General features: G+C 37.8%; 1 protein-coding gene and 1 pseudogene across 1 annotated transcript; both read left to right on the top strand.

The window, feature by feature from the left end:
- Positions 1-17,196: 17,196 nt before the first annotated feature.
- LOC130999139 (putative pentatricopeptide repeat-containing protein At1g12700, mitochondrial) lies at positions 17,197-19,333 on the top strand. Its single transcript, XM_057924638.1, has one exon. The coding sequence runs from the start codon at positions 17,241-17,243 to the stop codon at positions 19,179-19,181; it is 1,941 nt and encodes a 646-aa protein (XP_057780621.1). The 5' UTR covers positions 17,197-17,240; the 3' UTR covers positions 19,182-19,333.
- A 1,921-nt stretch (positions 19,334-21,254) lies between these two features.
- LOC130998680 (AAA-ATPase At2g46620-like) lies at positions 21,255-22,670 on the top strand (annotated as a pseudogene).
- Positions 22,671-22,818: the final 148 nt, after the last annotated feature.

A 22,818-nucleotide genomic window follows, 5' to 3' on the forward strand; every position in this document is an offset into this window, starting at 1 on the left:
TAAGATAAAAATATTAAAAAATGGCCACTGTTACCAAAATACCCTTCCACATTAAAAATTAAAAAAATGTCCACTTTACATCACCCCTTTAAAATATCCCGCAAATCATAACCAAAATTTTTTGGTTGTGAATTCACACTGGTTGTGAATTGAGAATTCACAACCAGTCGAATTCACAACAAGAATTTTTTGTTTGTGAATTCACAACTAGTCGAATTCACAGCCAAAATTTAATTCACAACAAGTCGAATTCACAACCAAAATTTAATTCACAACTAGAATTTTTTGGTTGTGAATTCACAATCAGTCGAATTCACAACCTGAATTTAATTCACAACTAGAATTTATTTTGGTTGTGAATTCAAATAGTTGTGAATTTGAGTTTTTAAAGTTTGAATTCACAATTAAAACTATAATTTATTTTGATTGTGAATTTATAGATTTGGTTGTAAATTCAAGAATATTAAGTTGTGAATTCATCGAGCTAGTTGTGAATTCAAGAACATTAAGTTGTGAATTCATCGACCTGGTTGTGAATTCTTAAATCTAGTTGTGAATTATTACGATTGTGAATTCACAACTGAACTGAAACACTAAATTCATAACTGAACTGAACTGAAACTAAAAATTCATAACTAAACTGAAACCCTAAACCCTAAACCCTAGTTGTGAATTGTTACGATTGTGAATTCACAACTGAACTGAAACACTAAATTCACAACTGAACTAAACTGAACTGAAACATTAAATTCACAACTAAACTGAAACCCTAAACCTAAACCCTAGTTGTGAATTGTTACGATTGTGAATTCACAACTGAACTTGTTAGGTCCTGAGGGTCTCGAATAGGTGTATGGGGGGGGGGGGAATACACCTATGGGCTATTTTTTGCAAATTCCTCTAAAGCAGAGGGATCTCCAAGAGAGATCAAAACGAAACTTTACACGCAAACAAAGACGCCTGTTAATTGAAAACAGTTTTGACCAAACAGGGTTGACGACTGATACTGAATGCTCTTCAGTAAGGAGTTATCAGTTAAGTTACTGGAACTTAACTGATGCACTTATGGGCTTCAGTCGAGTTTGCTAAAACATAGATGATAACACTCTTCCTGACTATCAAAAGATAGATCAGTCAGACTGATATCATACGCAGCGGAAATTAAACTTAGTTTCGTAATAGCCTGGGTTGAGCACGTTGTTGGTCTTAGGTTTCTCTTTGCTGTTAATCAGTATTCAGTTTATCAAATGAAACAACACAAGTAGGAATGTAAAACTGAAAGATGTAAACAACACAGAGATTTTTACGTGGTTCGGAAAAACCCTTTCCTACATCCACGGTCGGTTGATCAGACCAACAATCCACTCTGCAAGTGCTTAACAGGTGCACTGCAAACCAAACCGTGTGCTTGCCCGGTGCACACAACCGTACCACTGAAGAAAAATCCTTCTTCAGTACCCACGCTTCACTCGCGTCGGATTTCTCTTGCTTACCACAACCCGCGCTAAGACTCTCAGAGTCAGAATACCTTTCTGAACTCCGAATCACTCAAACACTCTTTTGGGGGGAGGTTTGAACGAGTGCCAACTATACTGCAAAGAACAAGTTCTTTGTAGCAAGTTTGACCTTGGCTTCTGGGTGAACAGAGATTTGCCTAAGGTCTAAGAGAATGTATGTAATCACCAGTGACTGATTTTGGCTTTGGAATTCTCTTCTTCGATTCAAGCTTTGGGGAGATTGAGCTTTAGGCTGAGTAGCGATTTTGGCAGAGCTTCAGCTTATGTCGTTGAATCGGTGAAGATTGAAGTTGATCCTCGAGCGCTATTTGTAGGAAAACTCTTGAATAGATCCGTTGGCGTAGAACGTCCTCAAGATTTCTTCCGTTGGAGAGCAATTCGAATTTGGGCTGAGGCTTCAATCTTTGAGGTTCCTTGTCTGGTGGAAACGGCTCTCTTGAAGGACATGAGATTTGACGTCTCTGATAAAGTAGCCACCAGATGGGAATGACCTCTGCAGAGATAAGATCCTGAGATCTTTGCATTTAATGCGGCTGTACTTTGTGAGTACGTGGCTTCATTTGAACGTTGGAAGATCAGTCCGAGGAAGAATGTTCAACTGATACTTGACTTTAGTATCAGTCCATGGCTCGCATTAAGTAATCAGTTCCTAACTGATTCTTCAACTGATACTTCAGTTGGTATCTTCAGTCTTCAGTCTTCGAAACCGCAAGCTAAACTAGAAACGAACTCTAACACTTGAGTTCAAAACAGTTCTAGTCTATTACAATTAAGACCTATGAATTTTGGTATCATCAAAACAAGGATCAGGATATTCCAATAGGTTCCCAACAATTTCCCCCCTTTTTTATGATGCCAAAACCATACAGCAGTTCTAGACAACAAAAAAACTGAACTCACAACACAAGTTCTAAAACAGGGGTGAAAACAGTTCCCCCTTAACAATAGAACCTAAAAACTTGTACTTAGAGTTAAGAACGAAACATGAGAAGACAGAAAAACATAATCAGAGCCTGGACAAAGAGTTATTGTCTTCAGGTTGAGATCAAAGAAGTTTTTTTCATTAATAGAAGACTGATAAGCCACCAGTCGAGTTACAGAGCAAGACTTACATTGGAGTAAAAAGAAGAACAAAAACATCATGGGAAACCCATGGACTCCAGCAATCTGCATGGCTGCGCCTTTGAACTTCTTGATCTTCATCTTCTGTCTTCGTGTCTTCATGTTCCTAAGCTTGTTCCACTCTCACTTGTTTTCCGTTGAGTTGAGGTCTTATCCTTTGGCTATCTTCCTCATGATCATCGGATTAAATCGGGTGATCATTTTGCTTGATCGTCTTCAGTCTTTTGAGAATAAGTCTCTTAAGAACTTTCCCCCTTTTTGGCAACATCAAAAAGGTGGGATTGACTGAAGGATGAAGCTAAGACCACTGCGTGGAAACGAAATCGCAGAATGGTCCAGAGAAAGATGCTGAGGGTAAGAGGTAGACGGAGAATACGAAGGTTTTAGAAGAAGAAAAAAAGTGAAAGAGGTGAGGGGAGGAGAAGGATGAAGGAGACGAAGAGAGGGGCAGGGGCGGATTTGCATGGCTCTCGAGACTGGGAAGAAGAGAGCAGCAATCATGCAAACCCAAGGAGCTTGAGGAGAGGGTTTTTGGTGTAGAGAAAGAAGCATGTGAGGGGAGGTGTGTGGGTAAGGAAAATCGAATCAGCGGCTATCGTGAGGATAGACACCGTCGATGTTGCGCCAGTTGACAACGAGCTTCTGCTTATTGCTGTTGCACCACATGGAAGCTTTGCGAAAGATGCTAAGCTTCCTGTGAGCCAGGTGTAGTCTGTCTTTTTGAGACAGCTACTACAAACCATATGGGCTGGGCATGAGGATGGAAGACACTCACTTCGCTAGATACAAGTGAGGGTAGAGCAAACTTTGACGCCGGAGAGGCGTTAAGATCCAGTGGAAGGGTCCGGTGAAGACCAAATATGTGAGCGTCATTCTGCCACTCCATGACTTTGCAGTCATATATTTCTCCTTAAGTCGGAACAAATTTTCTCTGCAACTTTGGAAAGTTTGAAAATTTTTCTCACAGTGAAGACTGTGGAGAGTTGTTAGTTGATGCAGAAAAAGAATGAAGACAACATGGTATAAATAGACAAGAATAGTACCAAGTAAGAAGATGAAAAAGTTTTTCGAAAACTGTGCCTAAAATGTTTTTGAAGAAAAATTCACGTCTGCCGTCACTGTAGGGGACTGAAGCTTCAAAAAGGTGAGAGGTATCATTGCATTATGTCATGTCAATGAGGTTCTCAAGAAATTTTATCACAGAGGCAACAGAGGTTGGAAAGATTTTTAGAGAAGATTTTGACAAGTTCAATCAAAACAGATTTTCCCTTTTAAAACACTTGTCCTTCTCGGATATTCCATTTTCCAACAATCAGTTAAAGTTTTTGAAAGAAACTGATAGTTAGAGAGATATTTTGAACTAAAACTCAAAGCTCTTAACTGAAATAACTGATTTAAAAGTAGTAAGCTTGAAAAATACTTACTGATCGACTGATCATTGTAACCAGTCGATACCACTTGATCCTGGTTGATTCATCAGGATGGCTTCTTCTTCAGATGAGCGCTTGACTTCATTGCTTTCTACGTCAGCGTTCGTAGAACAGCAGTTGGTTGACCACCAGTCAGCTTGACTGTTTGAGAAGATCTTCAAACACAGCATCACTCTTCAGGGTTGATGAGGCCGATTTTTCCACACAGATCGTTGAACCTTTCTTCTGGAAGAGCTTTGGTCAGCAGGTCCGCTCTCTGAACAGCAGTTGGAATCCATTCCACAGAGATGTTCTTCTTTTCGATATGATCACGAATGAAGTGATGTCGAATAGCAATATGCTTGACTCTGGTGTGATGAACTGGATTCTAGGAGATTGCAATAGCACTGGAGCTGTCGCAATAGATTGGGACTTCCTTTTCATCTATCCCATAGTCCTTCAACTGTTGGACTAACCACAGGAGTTGTGAGCAACAGCTTCCGGCAGCAACATATTCAGCTTCAGTTGTGGAGGTGGCGACTGAAGTCTGCTTCTTGGAAAACCAAGAGATGAGCTTGTTGCCTAGGAATTGATAGGTTCCGGAGGTTGATTTGCGATCAATTTTGCATCCAGCAAAATCTGAGTCTGAATATCCGATGAGCTTGAAGTCGTCGTCTGCTGATACCACAATCCTAAGTTGGGTGTGCCTTTAAGATATCACAGAATTCGCTTTGCTGCATCCAAATGAGCTTCCTTTGGATCTGACTGATATCTTGCACATACTCCGACTGCAAATGCGATGTCTGGTCTGCTCGCAGTCAAATACAACAATGATCCAATGATTTCTCTGTACTTCGTTGAAGAGACAGATTTTTCTTCTGATCCTGGATCAACTTTCCAGTTTGTGTTCATTGGGATCTTGATTGATTTCATGTGCTGAATACCGAACTTGGCTATCAGTTCCTTGGCATACTTGGACTGACTGATCAGTATTCATTCGCTGGTCTGCTTGACTTGCAATCCGAGAAAGAAATTCATTTCTCCCATCATGGACATCTGGAACTTGTTGGTCATGATGTCAGCAAACTTTTTGCACATGCGTTCGGATTTGGATCCGAAAATTATGTCATCGACATAAATCTGAACAAGTAAAAGATCTTCTCCTTCTTTGAGAGTGAACAAAGTTCTATCCACAGATCCTTTCTTCAAGCCTTGTTCAACAAGATACTCCGAGAGAGTATCATACCACGCTCTTGGAGCTTGCTTCAATCCATAGAGCACTTTCTTCAGCTTGTACACCTTTTCTGGTCCAGCAACCTCAAAGCCTGGAGGTTGTTCCACATAGACTTCATCTGTGAGTACTCCATTGAGAAATGCACACTTGACATCCATTTGGTGTACCTTGAAACCTTTGTGAGCTGCGAAGGCTAAGAAGAGTCTGACTGCTTCCAATCTGGCAACTGGGGCGAACGTTTCGTCGTAGTCGATTCCTTCTTCTTGACTGTATCCTTTTGCTACAAGCCTTGCTTTGTTTCTCACAACGCTTCCTTCTTCATCTTTCTTATTTTTGAAAATCCATTTCAAACCAATCACCTTTGCATCGTTTGGTCGATCCACAAGCTCCCAAACTGAATTCCGGTTGAATTCATTGAGTTCTTCTTGCATTGCGATGACCCATTGAGTGGACTTCAGAGCTTCTTCAACATCCTTGGGCTCTGTAGATGATAAGAAACAGCTGAAAATCTTATCTTTGTTGATGCAGTTCTGATTGATGTCAAAGACGAGGTTGCACATTGATCTTCGAGTCTTGACGCCATCTGATGGTTCTCCAGTGATGTTCTCCTTTGAGTGGAGTTCAAACCATCTTCGATACTTCTTGATCTCTTCTGGAGATGGTGGGGCTTCTTCAGTCAGAATGGTTCTGAAGTGTTGAGCACCTTCTGGAGCAGGGGAGAGTTGAGCTGGAGCTGCTTCGCCATGTTCAACTCGATCTTCAGCAACTGGAGTTCCCCCTTGACTGATGCCATCTGCATTGGCTCCAGTCTGAACTTCAAACCTTTGGCTGATCTTTTGATACTGAAGCTTCTCAGTATCTTCATCTTTTCCTGGTCCCCACACCAAGACAGTAGAGGGCTCGGTGTTGTTGATTTCAGCTTTGGAACCTCCAGTGTTCTGGACATACTTTTCAGTTTTATGTTCCCTGAAATCATCTGTAGACTCATCAAAGACCACATGAGGTGTTTCTTCAACACAAAGTGTTTGAGAACTAAACACTCGATAGGCTTTGCTCGAACGTCCTGTTCCAGAGTATCCAAGAAAGACTCCTGGATCTGCCTTGCTATCAAATGTGTTTAACCTCTTCTTTTCATTGTTGTGGATGAAACACTTAGAACCGAAAGCATGAAAATAGGCAATTGAAGGCTTTCTGTTCTTCCATAACTCGTATGGAGTTTTTCCATGTCTTTGAGTGACGAAGGAGCGATTCTGCGTGTAGCATGCGTTGTTGACTGCTTCGGCCCAAAACTTCAAGGGGAGTTTTGATTCGGCTAGCATCGTCCTTGCTGCTTCCTTCAAAGACCTGTTTCTTCTTTCTGTAACTCCATTCTGCTGAGGAGTTCTTGCTGCAGAAGTTTGATGACTGATTCCTTGTTCATCACAATACTCACGAATGACAGTATTGAGGAACTCAGTCCCACGATCTGATCTGATGCTGATGATGTTGACTTCCTTTTCCACGCTCAGTCTTCTCAGCAGCTTTGGCAGTTCCTCCAATGTCTCTTTCTTTTTGAAGAGAAAGATAACCCAAGTATATCGTGAATAATCATCCACAACTACTAAGGTGTACTTCCTACCGTTGTAACTTCTTGGAGAGATCGGGCCAAACAGATCCATGTGAAGTAGATGAAGAATTCTTCCAGAGGAGTGTCCTGACTTTGACTTGAATGACATTCGCGTCTGCTTTCCTCTTTGACATGCTTCACATTCTTGCTTCTTCTGGAACACAATAGAAGGCAGACCTTCTACCAGATGATGTTTAGCAAGCTTGTTGATCGTCTTGAAGTTGAGATGGTTGAGTCTCCTGTGCCACAGCCAGTTGAGCTCCAAGCTGCTTTTGCTGATGAGGCATGTTTCTGGTGGGCTGTCTTCCCATGAAACGACGTAGAGACTTCCTTGTCTGAAACCTTTCAGAACCACCTTCTTTTGATTGTTTCTAACAGTGAATTCATCATTTTTTATCTTCACTGTGAAACCGCTGTCACAAAATTGACTCACAGACAACAGATTATGTTTAAGACCAGAAACAAAGCTAACATTACTGATACTGGCGTTACCCATGTTGAGCACACCATAGCCTTTTGTTTCTCCGATAGAATTGCCTCCGAATGCAACTTTGGATCCAGCTTTCTCAACATACTGAGACAGATATTCTTTGTATCCCGTCATGTGCTTCAAGCATCCGCTATCCAGATACCATGTTCTGATTGAGGCTTTAACTTTTTCCTTCTTTTTATGTTTCCTGATTTTGACCTGCAAGGAAGAGTTATTTCAGGTACCCAATCAAGATTTGGGTCCTTCGATGTTAGCTCGAGTTCCCTTTGGAACCCATATCTGCTTTAGAATTGGTCTGGCTGATCTCTTGCGCTTTGCTGATCGTCTGACTGAAGTTGTTGGTGCTTCAGTTGGCACATGAGCATTCTTCTGTTGAGAATTTCTTTTGAAGGCCTCACTCTTGTAGGAGTTCTGTCTGATGAGTGGTTGAGGTCTTCTTTGCTCAGTGAAGTATCTTCCTCGAGATACTTGAGTCGTTCCTGACTGATGGAGACTTGACTGATGTCGTGGAACATGAGTCGATTGATGTCCAGTTGCTTGTCTTCGTGGATGTTTCTTGGCTCATCTGGACTGATCATTGTTTTGTCTCCATGGATGTTGTTCTTTCTGAAACTGAACTGATTTCAGTTTCTGACTGATGTGGCCGTTCTTCCCCCTGGGATGGTGAGGAAGATTCTTCTTGATTCCTGATGTTCCTTCCCCGAACTTTGACTGAAATCTGCTTTCCAGTCTTCTCAGTAGGCTGATCTGGTTGGGGGCCTCATTTGCTCGTCTGTAGCTCCGTGGAGGTGGAACATTTGATCTTGCCATCAGTTTGCGTTTGCGAACTTCATCCATATCATGATCTCTTGATTCTTCTGAGGTTGTGATTTCAGAAGAATTGTCCTTTGAAATGATCATGACATTCTTTCCTTTGTCAGCTGCAACCTTTCCTCCAATGCTTTCAACAAGGCTTTTGATGGAAAGTTGCTCATCATGGGTGACTTCATCATGCAGTCCTTGACTGTTTCCTCCAGTTTGTGGTTGAGCCTCTTGATCTCATGAGATGCTCTATCACATTCCGAGTTGGAGATTTTGAGCTTTTCTTCCAGTAGACTGTTCTCCATGATTAGCTAATCAAGACAGGTTTCATCCGAAAAGTAGATGATTGTCTGATTCTTAGCTCGTTCATCATTGATCTCCTTTTCCATTTTCTGATTCTGCTTGAGGAGATCTTCGAACATTTTCCTCAACTGACAGTGACCTGTCATGAGCTGATTAAACTCGTCAGTTTCATCGGATGAGCTTTCTCCAGATTCTGAGTGGTCTCCTGAACACATCAGGAAGTTATCAGTATAAGGAGTTTTTGAATGAGAGATTACCTCTGAGCCATTCATTCCATTGTCGTAGCTGTTGTCAGCCACGCTTTCAGATCCATTGGCCATCAGGGCTTGACTCTCATCGTCTGAGCTGGTGTTGTCGAAGTCGGATGATTCTGATGTGTCTTTGGAAGAATCAGCATCATCAGCAACCATCGCTTTCTTCTTCGAAAAGCTGTGATCTTTCTTGGCTTTCAGCTCTTTGCGCTCAGATTGAGTCAGTTCAGGGCATTCATTTCGAAAGTGCCCTTTCTTTCTGCATCCAAAGCATTCCATGTCTTTGATGTCATAAGCGGCTAACTTCCTTTTTCCGCTTCGATCAGTGGAATGTCTGGAATTGCTTTCTCTTTCTTTTCCCTTGTAATGCTGCTTGTGGAACCTTCTGTACTTCCAGAACTTGGACTCCATTTTGTTGAATCTTTCAGTCAACAGAGCATATTGACTGAAGAAGTCCTACAGGTTGAGTTCCGCTGGTTCCTTGATTTGCTTCTTGCCTTCTCTTGCTGAAGCTTTCAGTGCCACTCCTCTTGAGGTTGATGGACCATCTTCGTCTGATCCTCCAGCCTTCTTGATACCAAGATTTCTCAGAAGATCGAACTCATTTGCTATGAGGTCAGAGAAGAGCTTGTTTGTCGGGAGTTGACTGAAACCAGGCTTATGCTGATGAGCAACTGAGTAGATCTGCCATTCTCCTCGTAGCAGTGCTCGAAGAATCTTCAGGGTTGATTTCTCGTTGAGTGTATTTGTCTTTAGAAATGGATTGAACTTCATTCAGGATTTGATTGAATCTAAGTTCCATTTCTTTGACAGATTCATTGTTGAGCATGAGGAAGGAGTCGAACTTCTGACAAGCTATGGACAGCTTATTCTCCTTGATTTCCTCGGAACCTACGCACATTCTTTCAAGAATGTCCCACATCTCCTTTGCAGTTCTGCACTTGATGATCTTCATGACATGTTTGTCGGGAACGGTGCCGGAGATGATACTTTTGGCGAGGTTGTCTAGCTCATCTTGCTTCCTTTCTTCGGTGGTGAAGTCTGCCTTTTGCTTTGGCTGGACCTCATCGTAAGGATCCTGATGTGGATCAACAGGAATCCGTTTGACGATTTCAGTGATGATGATTGGTCCTTTGGTGATGACTTCCCACATTCGGCAATGAAGCTTTCAAGCCGAAACTTCCATATGTCGTATTTTTCAATACTAAACATAGGTAGAGAAGATAATCTGTTGTGGTTAGTCTCCATCAAAAAGAGAGAACAGATAACAACAGATAGAGCAAATAGCAAGCACAAATTGAAAGAGAAAACTTTTTCGAGACCTTTGAGAAAAAGGATCTAGTTCAATTAGAACCTAATCAGACACAGAGTGTTCTTGCGAACAACCTGCTCTGATACCAATTGTTAGGTCCTGAGGGTCTCGAATAGATGTATGAGGGGGGGAATACACCTATGGGCTATTTTTTGCAAATTCCTCTAAAGCAAAGGGATCTCCAAGAGAGATCAAAATGAAACTTTACACGCAAACAAAGACGCCTGTTAACTGAAAACAGTTTTGACCAAAAAGGGTTGACGACTGATACTGAATGCTCTTTAGTAAGGAGTTATCAGTTAAGTTACTGGAACTTAACTGATGCACTTATGGGCTTCAGTCGAGTTTGCTAAAACAGAGATGATAACACTCTTCCTGACTATCAAAAGATAGATCAGTCAGACTGATATCATACGCAGCGGAAATTAAACTTAGTTTCGTAATAGCCTGGGTTGAGCACGTTTTTGGTCTTAGGTTTCTCTTTGCTGTTAATCAGTATTCAGTTTATCAAATGAAACAACACAAGTAGGAATGTAAAACTGAAAGCTGTAAACAACACAGAGATTTTTACGTGGTTCGGAAAAACCCTTTCCTACATCCACGGTCGGTTGATCAGACCAACAATCCACTCCGCAAGTGCTTAACAGATGCACTGCAAACCAAACCGTGTGCTTGCCCGGTGCACACAACCGTACCACTGAAGAAAAACCCTTCTTCAGTATCCACGCTTCACTCGCGTTGGATTTCTCTTGCTTAGCACAACCCGCGCTAAGACTCTCAGAGTCAGAATACCTTTCTGAACTCCGAATCACTCAAACACTCTTTTGGGGGGAGGTTTGAACGAGTGCCAACTATACTGCAAAGAACAAGTTCTTTGTAGCAAGTTTGACCTTGGCTTCTGGGTGAACAGAGATTTGCCTAAGGTCTAAGAAAATGTATGTAATCACCAGTGACTGATTTTGGCTTTGAAATTCTCTTCTTCGATTCAAGCTTTGGGGAGATTGAGCTTTAGGCTGAGTAGCGATTTTGGCAGAGCTTCAGCTTATGTCGTTGAATCGGTGACGATTGAAGTTGATCATCGAGCGCTATTTGTAGGAGAACTCTTGAATAGATTCGTTGGCGTAGAACGTCCTCAAGATTTCTTCCGTTGGAGAGCAATTCGAATTTGGGCTGAGGCTTCAATCTTTGAGGTTCCTTGTCTGGTGGAAACGGCTCTCTTAAGGGACATGAGATTTGACGTCTCTGATAAAGTAGCCACCAGATGGGAATGACCTCTGCAGAGATAAGATCCTGAGATCTCTGCATTTAATGCAGCTGTACTTTGTGAGTACGTGGCTTCCTTTGAACGTTGGAAGATCAGTCCGAGGAAGAATGTTTAACTGATACTTGACTTTAGTATCAATCCATGGCTCGCATTAAGTAATCAGTTCCTAACTGATTCTTCAACTGATACTTTAGTTGGTATCTTCAGTCTTCAGTCTTCAGTCTTCGTTCTTCAGTCTTCAGTCTTCGAAACCGCAAGCTAAACTAGAAACGAACTCTAACACTTAAGTTCAAAACAGTTCTAGTCTATTACAATTAAGACCTATGAATTTTGGTATCATCAAAACAAGGATCAGGATATTCCAATAGGTTCCCAACAGAACTGAAATACTAAATTCACAACTGAACTGAACTGAAACTTAATTGAAACTGAACTGAATTGAACTGAAACATTAAATTCACAACTGAACTAAAACCCTAAACACTAAATCCTAAATCCTAAATCCTAAACCTAAACCCTAGTTGTGAATTCACAATTGAACTGAAACTGAAATTAAAACTGAAATTGAAACTGAAACTGAACTGAACTGAACTGAAACTGAAACTGAACTGAACTGAACTGAACCCTAAACCCTAAACTCTAAAACCTAAACCCTAAACCCAATCTACACCCTAAACCTAAACCCTAGTTGTGAATTGTTACGATTGTGAATTCACAACTGAACTGAACTGAAACACTAAACCCTAAACCTAAACCCTAGTTGTGAATTCACAACTGAAGTAAAACCGAACTAAACTGAACTGAAACTGAAACTGAACTGAACTGAACCCTAAACCCTAAACCCTAAACCCTAAACCCAATCTAAACCCTAAACCCTAGTTGTGAATTGTTACGATTGTGAATTCACAACTGAACTGAACTGAAACACTACACCCCTAGTTGTGAATTCACAACTGAACTGAAACTGAAACTGAAACTGAAACTTAACTGAACCCTAAACCCTAAAAACTAAACCCTAAACCCTAAACCCTAAAACCTAAACCCTAAACCCTAAACTCAATCTAAACCCTAAACCCTAAACCCTAAACCCTAAACCCTAAACAGTCGAATTCACAACAAGAATTTTTTGGTTGTGTATTTACAACCAAAATTTAATACATAGCAAGAATTTTTTGGTTGGGAATTGACAACCAGTAAAATTCACAATCAGAATTTAATTCACAACCAGAATTTATTTTGATTGTGAATTCAAACAGTTGCGAATTTGAGTTTTTAAAGTTTGAATTCACAATTAAAACTATAACTTATTTTTGTTGTGAATTCGAATTTTAGTTGTGAATTCATAGATATGGTTGTGAATTCAAAAATATTAAGTTGTAAATTCATCAAGATGATTGTGAATTCAAAAACAATAAGTTATGAATTTTAGTTGTGAATTCATACTAGCAAGAATTGTTTCCAAGGTCATTTGATTGTGAATTCATAAATGTGGTTGTGAATTCAAGAAAAATGAAAACTTTAACATATTCACATTATCAAATCGAAGCATCAAACGAGAAACTACAGGAACTACTCACAAATCAGTAATTTTTTTTCATTTCAATTATCTTTCTCAAATGGTAAAAACTAAAATCAGAAGGTTCAATACAACTTTGCCCAAAAAAAAATACAACTTTGTGCTCAAAATCAAGCACAAGGACAAGCGTCGGATTCTCAAACCCTATCTCCAGCACATCCACGCCGTCTCCGATGACGCCGACGACCGTGGCCCTCGGCTCCACAACAACGCCGGCAGTTGCTGGAGATCCGTCCCCTTCGATCACCCTGCCAATTTTGATTCTCTCGTGATTAGCCAGGATTTGAAGACGAGGATCCAATTGGAATTGGAGATGTTCGCCCGCTCCATAGTCCATACAGTACCTCCACAAATTAGGGCGCATTTGGAAGCGGAGCTACCTCCTCTATGCCCCTCCGGCACCGGGAACTCCAGCTTCATCGCCGTCGTCGCCAATTTCCTCCTCTACGCCAACCTCAACGCCCTATTGCTGCAGAGCTCCTCCAAATCCCTCGTCGTCGTCGAGGATCTCGACCGCTACGTCTCCGAGAATCCAGCGCCTAAGGTTTCTACATCGGCTCTGCTAAATTTCATGGACGGAATGTCCAATTTCCAGTTGTGCGATTTCAATTCATTCAAAAACCTAGCTAGCAATTATTTAGGGGTAAAAGAGCACAAATTATTCAAGCAAGTGGAGGAAATTTTCCAGAGCAGGAGAACGATGAGCCCGGTGGAGATCAGCAAGTTGATGTTCCTAACGGAGAGAGAGAAAAAGAGGAGTGAGAGAGAAGAGAAAGAGGTGAGGAGAGAGAGAAATCTCTGGTGCGAAAAAAAAAGAGAAGAGAGAGAGAGAGAGATGAGGAAAGAGAGAGAGAGAGAGAGAGAGAGAGACTGGTACGAATAAAATGAGAGGAGAGAGATTGTGGATTTTTTTTGGAAAATTGCAAATATTTAAGGAGGGGTATTTTAGTCTTTTCGCGCAAAAAGTGGATAAAATTTAATGTTTTTATTCTAGTGGCTAAAATTTATTTTTACTATATGAAAGTGGATAGTTTTATATATTTACTCTATTATAAATACAGAATCTATTAATTCAGTTAGTGATACCAATTAAACATATGTTTAGAATCTTTTAATTTTAAATTTATTTATTGTTATATTTTTTTTCTTCCAGTTCCTTATAGTTATATATTTTTAAATTTTATTTATTATTATAATTTCATTAAAGGTAAAATATTATATTCAAACAAAAAATAATTATAATAATTTTTTATTATTTTTGCAGCTAACATCAATCTTTTGTTAAACAAAATGGTTATTTACATGTATTAATACTTATTTTTAAGTATATATAAATATTGTTGGAGATTTTGAATCGATGCCCGATAAGAGAGACATAATTGTCCAAAAGAGCACTAGTGAACTTATATGCTTGAATGAGTTTAGTCCTTTCTACTATACGTGAATCTAAATGATTTGAAAAGCAAGGGAAATACCGACACGACATATATTGGCAAACCATGCATATTGCCATCAACATTCACTGGAGGGAGGCGATATATGATTCAAAATTATCAGGATGCCATGGCAATTTGCAGGTGGACAGGATATCCGTCGTTGTTCATAACATTCACATGCAATCCAAAATGGCCAGAGATCACAAGGTTCATTGACAAGAAAAACGTAAGACCAGAAGATAGACAAGATATATTGGTTCGAATATTCAAAATGAAGCTTGAAGAACTTATTCGTGATCTTAAGCAAGGAAAATTGTTTGGTGAACACAATGCATGTAAGTTATTATTCTTATACTTTTAGGTATAACTTATTTGTTTATTTATTTATTTAGATCACTTATATAATTTTTTAACTTATAGATATAATAAATATTTATTAACTTACTAAATTTATGATATTATATTTGATTTACATAGTAGTTGCAACTATTGAATTTCAAAAGCGAGGACTCCCTCATGCGCACATCGTTCTGTTTATAAAATGTGAAGCTCAGCATCACCTTATAGAGAACATTGATGATTTTATATCATGTGTTGAACTTCCAAATAAGGAAGTCAATCCTAAGCTACACCAGGCCATAGCAGAATGTATGATCTATGGTTTTTGCGGACCAGAAAGAATGAACTCACCTTGCATGGTGAATTCAAAGTGCTCAAACCCAGATAACGATTTAACTGGACTACATGAGAAAACAAAGCTTATTATTTTGGATGAGGAACCAATGACGCATATATACTGTTTTGAAGCGCTTGATAGAAGCCTAAGGGATATTATGAGATCATTATAAATGTATACTTTGTAATGTCCAAAAACAGACATACTGATTGTAAGCTTTTTTTGAATTAGATAAATCAATAACTATAATAAGGAGTATTGTTTAATTGGATATTTTATAAAATTTAAATATGTTCGGATAATTAACGAATATTATTATATATGTTTGGAAAGAGAATTAATCTCTTTCGTATGTTTGTCAGCTTGGACGAGCGAATAATTAAAATTACTTTTAAATCGGGTTTGGCACGAGTAAAAATGTGTAAGTTTTAAACGAGTGCATAAATTATATAGTTTTTATTATTCATATTATTTATTGTTAATACACACATATAGATGTTCAGGAATCCACATTTATTTTTTGTGGAAGACTTCACTAATTGTGAAATCTAAATAAAAGATTATCTGCTTACGTGAAATTTTCTATATTTATTAATATTTTATTATTTACTACTCCCTCCGTCCCAGCTTTTAGTATCCAACTTTCCTTTTATGGTCGTCCCACATATTGGTATCAATTTCTATTTTTAGTAAAAGTAGGTGGGGCTCTTACTCCACTTTAATTATTTTAACTCTCACATAAAATGTGGACCCTTATTCCACTCACAACACATCAATCACTTTATTAAAACCCGTGCCGTTCTCAACTGGATACCAAAAGCCGGGACGGAGGGAGTATTATTTATTGTTAATATTTATTTTGAAATGTTATGAGTTTTTATTGAGATAGATAACTAATTATCGTAACAACTTATATTTGATTATTTAGATATTTAATAAATTTAAGCATATTACGATAATTAGCGGATATTACTATAATGAATTTAGAATGAGTAATAAAATTATTTTTAATTGAGTTTAAAATGAGTACGAGTATATAAACGAAGTTCATAATCAGTAGATTGTATAATTATGTTTAATGTTGTATATGATGAAATTTTCGATAGATTATGAGGTAATTGCAAATTTAATATTTTATTCAAACTTTAAAAGTTTTAAGTCATTAACGATATTATTTAAAATATTTTTTTTCTTATATTTTGCTAGGTTGATTTGATATGTGTGTGCTGCTTGTGCTTGGAGGGAAGAAAGGTGCAATAAACATCATATTTTTTCATGTTCATATGTAAAATATGTTATATAAGGATGGTTGAGCCAGGTCGGTTTGGGGATGATAGATAGGCCGGAGTCCTTGAAATTGACCTTCCCGCTCCTCTTTTCTTTCCTTTTTGTTTTCGTTTTAGACGGGTACTCTTTTTTCCTTCTACGGTTTTTCCTACCGGGTTTTCCGTAAAAGGGTTTTAATGAGGCTAGGCCCTTAGTCTGCTTTTTTTGTGCTTTCAATGGTTTCTTAGGTTTTTCTTTTCTTTTATATATAATCGCATTACAATAATGTGTTATATGAGGATGGATATATTTCATCTTTTACAATATCATGTTTCGGCTTGGGACTTCGGAATTTTTTTTTTTTTTGCAGGGGGAGACAGAATTTGACTTTTAAGCATCGGAAATTTCTAAAATCATCATAATCAGATTGGATTGGTGGAAGTGTCTAAAATTAGTTTCTTACAATTAGCTTTTGAGTTGAGAGAATTGTTTGACTAAATATTAGTAAAAATATATTTAGTTAACATCTTTTACTTTAAAACAAATTTATTTAATGCTTTATTTTAGTGAAAAAAAATCATCAAATAAAAAACGTATTGAATAATTATAAATATTTATATATTTTCATTTATTCCCATCGATTTTCGACGGGTTACCGACTAGTATTTGATAAAAAGTGGAATTTTTAAAGATTGTGGGGAAAATGGATTTCGGACAAAATTCATGATATTATATGGAATTAACCCTAAATAAAATTATGAGAAAGAAAAACAATACATAATCCGCAAAATCTGAATCTAGGATTAGGAGTTACTTCCGTTTAATAAAGTCCTATTCTATAGGAATAGTTTTACCTATTTTATTGTTTTCTGTTGTGCTTTTCTTTGCAAAGCCTATTTAACACCAACACCCACTTTGTTTTTTTTCATTCAACTTACCTGCTTTTGCACTTAGCAATCTCTCAAAAAAGAGTGCGAATGAGTCGGAATCACGCTGCCATGATTTTGGGAAGAATTATCTCCAATTCTTCTTTCAATTCATCCACTCTCCCCTTTGCTTCTCTACACTCGTTTCTTGTCAAACCCAAATTCAATTTTGATAATCTCACCCACCAAATTAGATACTTCTACGCCAAACCCAGATTCAATCTTGATAATCTCAGCCACCAAATTAGATCCTTCTCCTCCTATCCCAGATTTAATCTTGATAATCTCACCCACCAAATTAGATACTTCTCCGCTTATCATAGATTCGATTTTGAATCTATACGTGAGCCCAATGATGCTGTCGCTCTATTTCGGGATTTGATGAGAACAGAGCCGCTTCCTTCTGTTAAGCTTTTCTCGAAATTGCTGAGTGCTGTGGTCAAGATGAGACAATACTCTCTTGCCCTTCATCTGATCGACGAAATGCTTCAAAGGGATGTTCCTGTAGATCACTACATATTGAGTATTGCGATTGATTGCTACTGCCGACTGAAAAAACCTGATTTTGGGTTTGCAATCTTAGGCATTTTTTTCAAGCGTGGGTACGAGCCTACTGTGGTGACCTTTACCATTCTCATCAAAGGGTTACTGTTGGTTGGAAGGATCCCAGAGGCAGCTAAAGTGTTGTGGAAGCTGTCGGTCTACCAATTATGCGAGCCCAATGAACGTACGTATAGTACTATGATTGATGGGATATGCAAAGCTGTTGGTACTCTCAAAGCGCTGGAATTGCTCTGCTTATTGGAAAAAGAAAAGGGAATCTGCAAACTTGATGTCTATTCTTACACTGCAGTCATTGATCGTCTATGCAAGGAAGGAAAGGTGGACGATGCTCTCCAGCTCTTCTCCTCTTTGGGTGATAAGGGGATTTCACCTAATGTTGTGACATATAATTCAATAATTGAGGGGTTATGCAATAGGAGAAGAATGGATGAGGCTGAAGACGTTTTGAAAAAGATGATTGCTGATAAGGTCTGTCCGAATGTGGTGACATGTAATATCTTTGTGACTGCTTGGTGCAAAGATGGAAAGGTGCAAGAGGCCGAGCATATGTTGGTATCTATGAAGGAGATTGATGTACAACCTGACATTTTCATTTACGCTACATTGATAAATGGGTATTGTATGGAAGGAAAAATGGACGAAGCCAGACGCATTTTCCGATTGGCAGTAAATTCTGGAATCAAGCCCAATATCAATTGCTACAATAGCTTGATGAACGGGTATTGCAAAAAGGGCCAAATCGATGAAGTTTCACGGCTTTTTACCATAATTCCCTACCAAAGGTTAGAGCGCGATGTGGTTTCTTATAGCATAATGCTTGAGGCCTTATTTCGTGAAGGCAAATGTGAAGACGGCTTAAAGCTGTTCAAAGAGATGGAAGCTCAACAAGTGTCTCCTGATATATGGACTTACAATGTTCTCATTGAGGGATTGTGCATTAATAATAAAGTTAGACAAGCGAAGGATCTTTTCGACAAACTCTCCTCCAAAGGTATGCAGCCCAACGTCATAACATATACTATTCTGATTGATTCATTTTGCAAAGAAGGGCAGATGGAGGAGGCTAAGGATCTTTTCAACGAGCTTCCATCCAAAGGTATGCGGCCCAGTGTCGTAACATATACAATCCTTATCGGTGCACTTTGTGAAGAAGGACAGATAGAGTGCGCTAAGGATTTGATGACGCAAATGGTAAACAACGGTTGCTTGCCGGATAGTGTGACATACAATGTTTTTGTTCAAGGTCTTCTGAAAAGGAACAAGATGCATGATGCAATGCCACTGTTGGAAGAGATGGATTCAAAGGGATTCACACTTGACGAAACTACTTTATCAATGTTGATTGAACCTATGGTAAGGGAAGGTAGAGATAGTGTTTTATTTGATAAGGTTAAGAAACTTGTACCGAAGGACCTCTTTTCAAAATAGGTGTTATGGTAAGGGAAGGTAGAGATAGTGTTTTATTTTGATTATTTTAAATGCTTCAATTGTTTCTTGACTCCATATACACTATGAGGCTGTGATGATGAATTGATGATTCTTCCATCTCTATCTGCAGTTGATTTTGCGAGTTTCATTCTTTTGTATCATTCACTTAAATGATGTCTAAAACATTCGTTAAGAATGCAAATCCATTCAATGTTTTATATTAGAACTACCAGAGAGTGCGTTGCACACAATTCATGAACTTCGCATCAATAAAATTGTTATAAATTTCACAATATATAGTAATTAATATATAAAAAAAAGTTGAAAAACCATTATTTTCATGGTTAATATAAAATCAATGATAGATTTTTAATTAATGTAGTGCTGGATGAAAAATCATATAGACTTTTAATGTAAATTTAATAAATTAATATATTCCTATAGTATTTTTGGGATCTTATTCTTCTTGTTTTAGCAGAAAAGTGCAGTGATAACTATAAATATATTTTTTAATGTAGCGATGGAAGAATAAAACAAATAGAATTTTTATGTAAATTTAGTACTCTCTTTGTCCCTTGAAGATTGAGCAGTAATTCTTTTCGGGTTGTCCAACAAAGCTTGATCACTTTCCTTATATGTCAATTTTTTTCCCTTTATTCATATTTTCATTTTTTTTCACTTATCACACACTTAACACACAAAATACTAGTAAATCCTTAAAATCTGTGCCAAAAAGAAATTGCTCAAGCTTCGCGGGATAGAGAGTAATTGATATATTCATGTAGAATTGTTTTGAAAAATTTATAAAGTTATATATAGTAGTTTAAAGGGGTTATTGCCGTAAAATACATCAAGTTTGTCAATTTTCTCGATTATATCATAACCCTTTTTTTTGTCACAAAATACATGAATTTAGGATTGATTCTTAAATATCCCATAAGTTGTAATTTCGCCCAAATCCAATCTGGGGTGGCAGGCATTGCAGTACAATATCTAGAAGCATGCTTGGTTTTCTCCAACTTTTTCATAACCATAGGGCAGATCAAATCAAACACACAAACATATCATTCAACTTCTTAACCTGCCTAACCATTAATGAGCTCCTAATTTCTTCACACGTGTGTATAATGAGCTTGCCTCTGACATTTAGAATATATCCATTAAAAGTCTCACTAATATTGTTATCTATCATATCACTACGAGGTTCAGTAGAATTGACCCTAAACCCTAGTTGTGAATTGTTACGATTGTGAATTCACAACTGAACTGAACTGAAACACTAAACCGTAAACCTAAACCCTAGTTGTGAATTCACAACTGAACTAAACTGAAACTGAACTGAACTGAACCCTAAACCCTAAAAACTAAACCCTAAAACCTAAACCCTAAACCCAATCTAAACCCTAAACCCTAGTTGTGAATTGTTACGATTGTGAATTCACAACTGAACTGAACTGAAACACTAAACCCTAGTTGTGAATTCACAACTGAACTGAAACTGAACTGAACCCTAAACCCTAAAAACTAAACCCTAAAACCTAAACCCTAAACCCTAAACAGTTGAATTCACAACAAGAATTTTTTGGTTGTGTATTTACAACCAAAATTTAATACATAGCAAGAATTTTTTGGTTGGGAATTCACAACCAGTAAAATTCACAATCAGAATTTAATTCACAACCAGAATTTATTTTGATTGTGAATTCAAACAGTTGCGAATTTGAGTTTTTAAAGTTTGAATTCACAATTAAAACTATAACTTATTTTTGTTGTGAATTCGAATTTTAGTTGCGAATTCATAGATATGGTTGTGAATTCAAAAATATTAAATTGTGAATTCATCAAGATGATTGTGAATTCAAAAACAATAAGTTATGAATTTTAGTTGTGAATTCATACTAGCAAGAATTGTTTCCAAGGTCATTTGATTGTGAATTCATAAATGTAGTTGTGAATTCAAGAAAAATGAAAACTTTAACATATTCACATTATCAAATCGAAGCATCAAACGAGAAACTACAGGAACTAACTCACAAATCAGTAATTTTTTTTCATTTCAATTATCATTCTCAAATGGTAAAAACTAAAATCAGAAGGTTCAATACAACTTTGCAAAAAAAAAAAAAATACAACTTTGTGCTCAAAATCAAGCGCAAGAGCAAGTGTCGGATTCTCAAACCCTATCTCCAGCACATCCACACCGTCTCCGATGACGCCGATGACCGCGGCCCTCGGCTCCACAACAACGCCGGCAGTTGCTGGAGATCCGTCCCCTTTGATCACCCCGCCAATTTTGACTCCCTCGTGATTAGCCAGGATTTGAAGACGAGGATCCAATTGGAATTGGAGATGTTCGCCCGTTCCATACATTACCTCCACAAATTAGGGCGCATTTGGAAGCGGAGCTACCTCCTCTATGCCCCTCCGGCACCGAGAAATCCAGCTTCATCGCCGCCGTCGCCAATTTCCTCCTCTGCGCCAACCTCAACGCCCTATTGCTGCAGAGCTCCTCCAAATCCCTCGTCGTCATCGAGGATCTCGACCGCTACATCTCCGAGAATCCGGCGCCTAAGGTTTCTACATCGGCTCTGCTCAATTTCATGGACGGATTGTCCAATTTCCAATTGTGTGATTTCAATTCATTCAAAAACCTAGCTAGCAATTATTTAGGGGTAAAAGAGCACAAATTATTCAAGCAAGTGGAGGAAATTTTCCAGAGCAGGAGAACGATGAGCCCGGTGGAGATCAGCAAGTTGATGTTCCTAACGGAGAGAGAGAAAAAGAGGAGTGAGAGAGAAGAGAAAGAGGTGAGGAGAGAGAGAGAGAGATGAGGAAAGAGAGAGAGAGAGAGAGAGACTGTTACGCAAAAAATGAGAGGAGAGAGATTGTGGATTTTTTTGGAAAATTGCAAATATTTAAGGAGGGGTATTTTAGTCTTTTCGCGCAAAAAGTAGATAAAATTTAATATTTTTATTCTAGTGGCTAAAATTTATTTTTACTATATGAAAGTGGATAGTTTTATATATTTACTCAAGTATAATTGTAATTATAGTTATTCAATAATTTTAAATCATTTGATAATTGCATTACACATTATTAAGAATATTACACGTCATAATAGATACATAAATATCTTCACACACAAACATAAATAAAAAGTTGTAAAATTTGAACAAAAAGAGAGAGAATTAAATATTTTAAATTTTTTACTATAATCTATTAATTTTATACTATTATTTTTGATGATTTCATGTCATATTATAAATCTTGTCACAAATTTAAATTTAGATGCATATTGAATATTTCTTTATAAATTAAATGTGACAATATTTAAAAAAGAATTAAAAAAAAGAAAAACAAATTATGAAAAATTGATGGGAGAATTGAGAGAAAAAAGAGGGAAAAAGTGGAGGGAAAAAAACTCCTCTTTTATATAGATTATATTATATGGTGATTCTATATATTTTTTCTTTTTTGGGATAGTTATAAACTATAGTATAGTGGTACAAAATCAAGCATTCGATTTGAGATATTTGTAGGTTAGCAATTTTTTTTAGATGAATGAAATATGCAAAATTAACAATTACATTTTTCTCAAATTCTCCCAAAAAAACTCTCAACATATTATATTTCTAGA

This window comes from Salvia miltiorrhiza, chromosome 8 (genome assembly GCF_028751815.1).
Source record: "Salvia miltiorrhiza cultivar Shanhuang (shh) chromosome 8, IMPLAD_Smil_shh, whole genome shotgun sequence".
Classification (NCBI taxonomy): Eukaryota; Viridiplantae; Streptophyta; class Magnoliopsida; order Lamiales; family Lamiaceae; genus Salvia; species Salvia miltiorrhiza.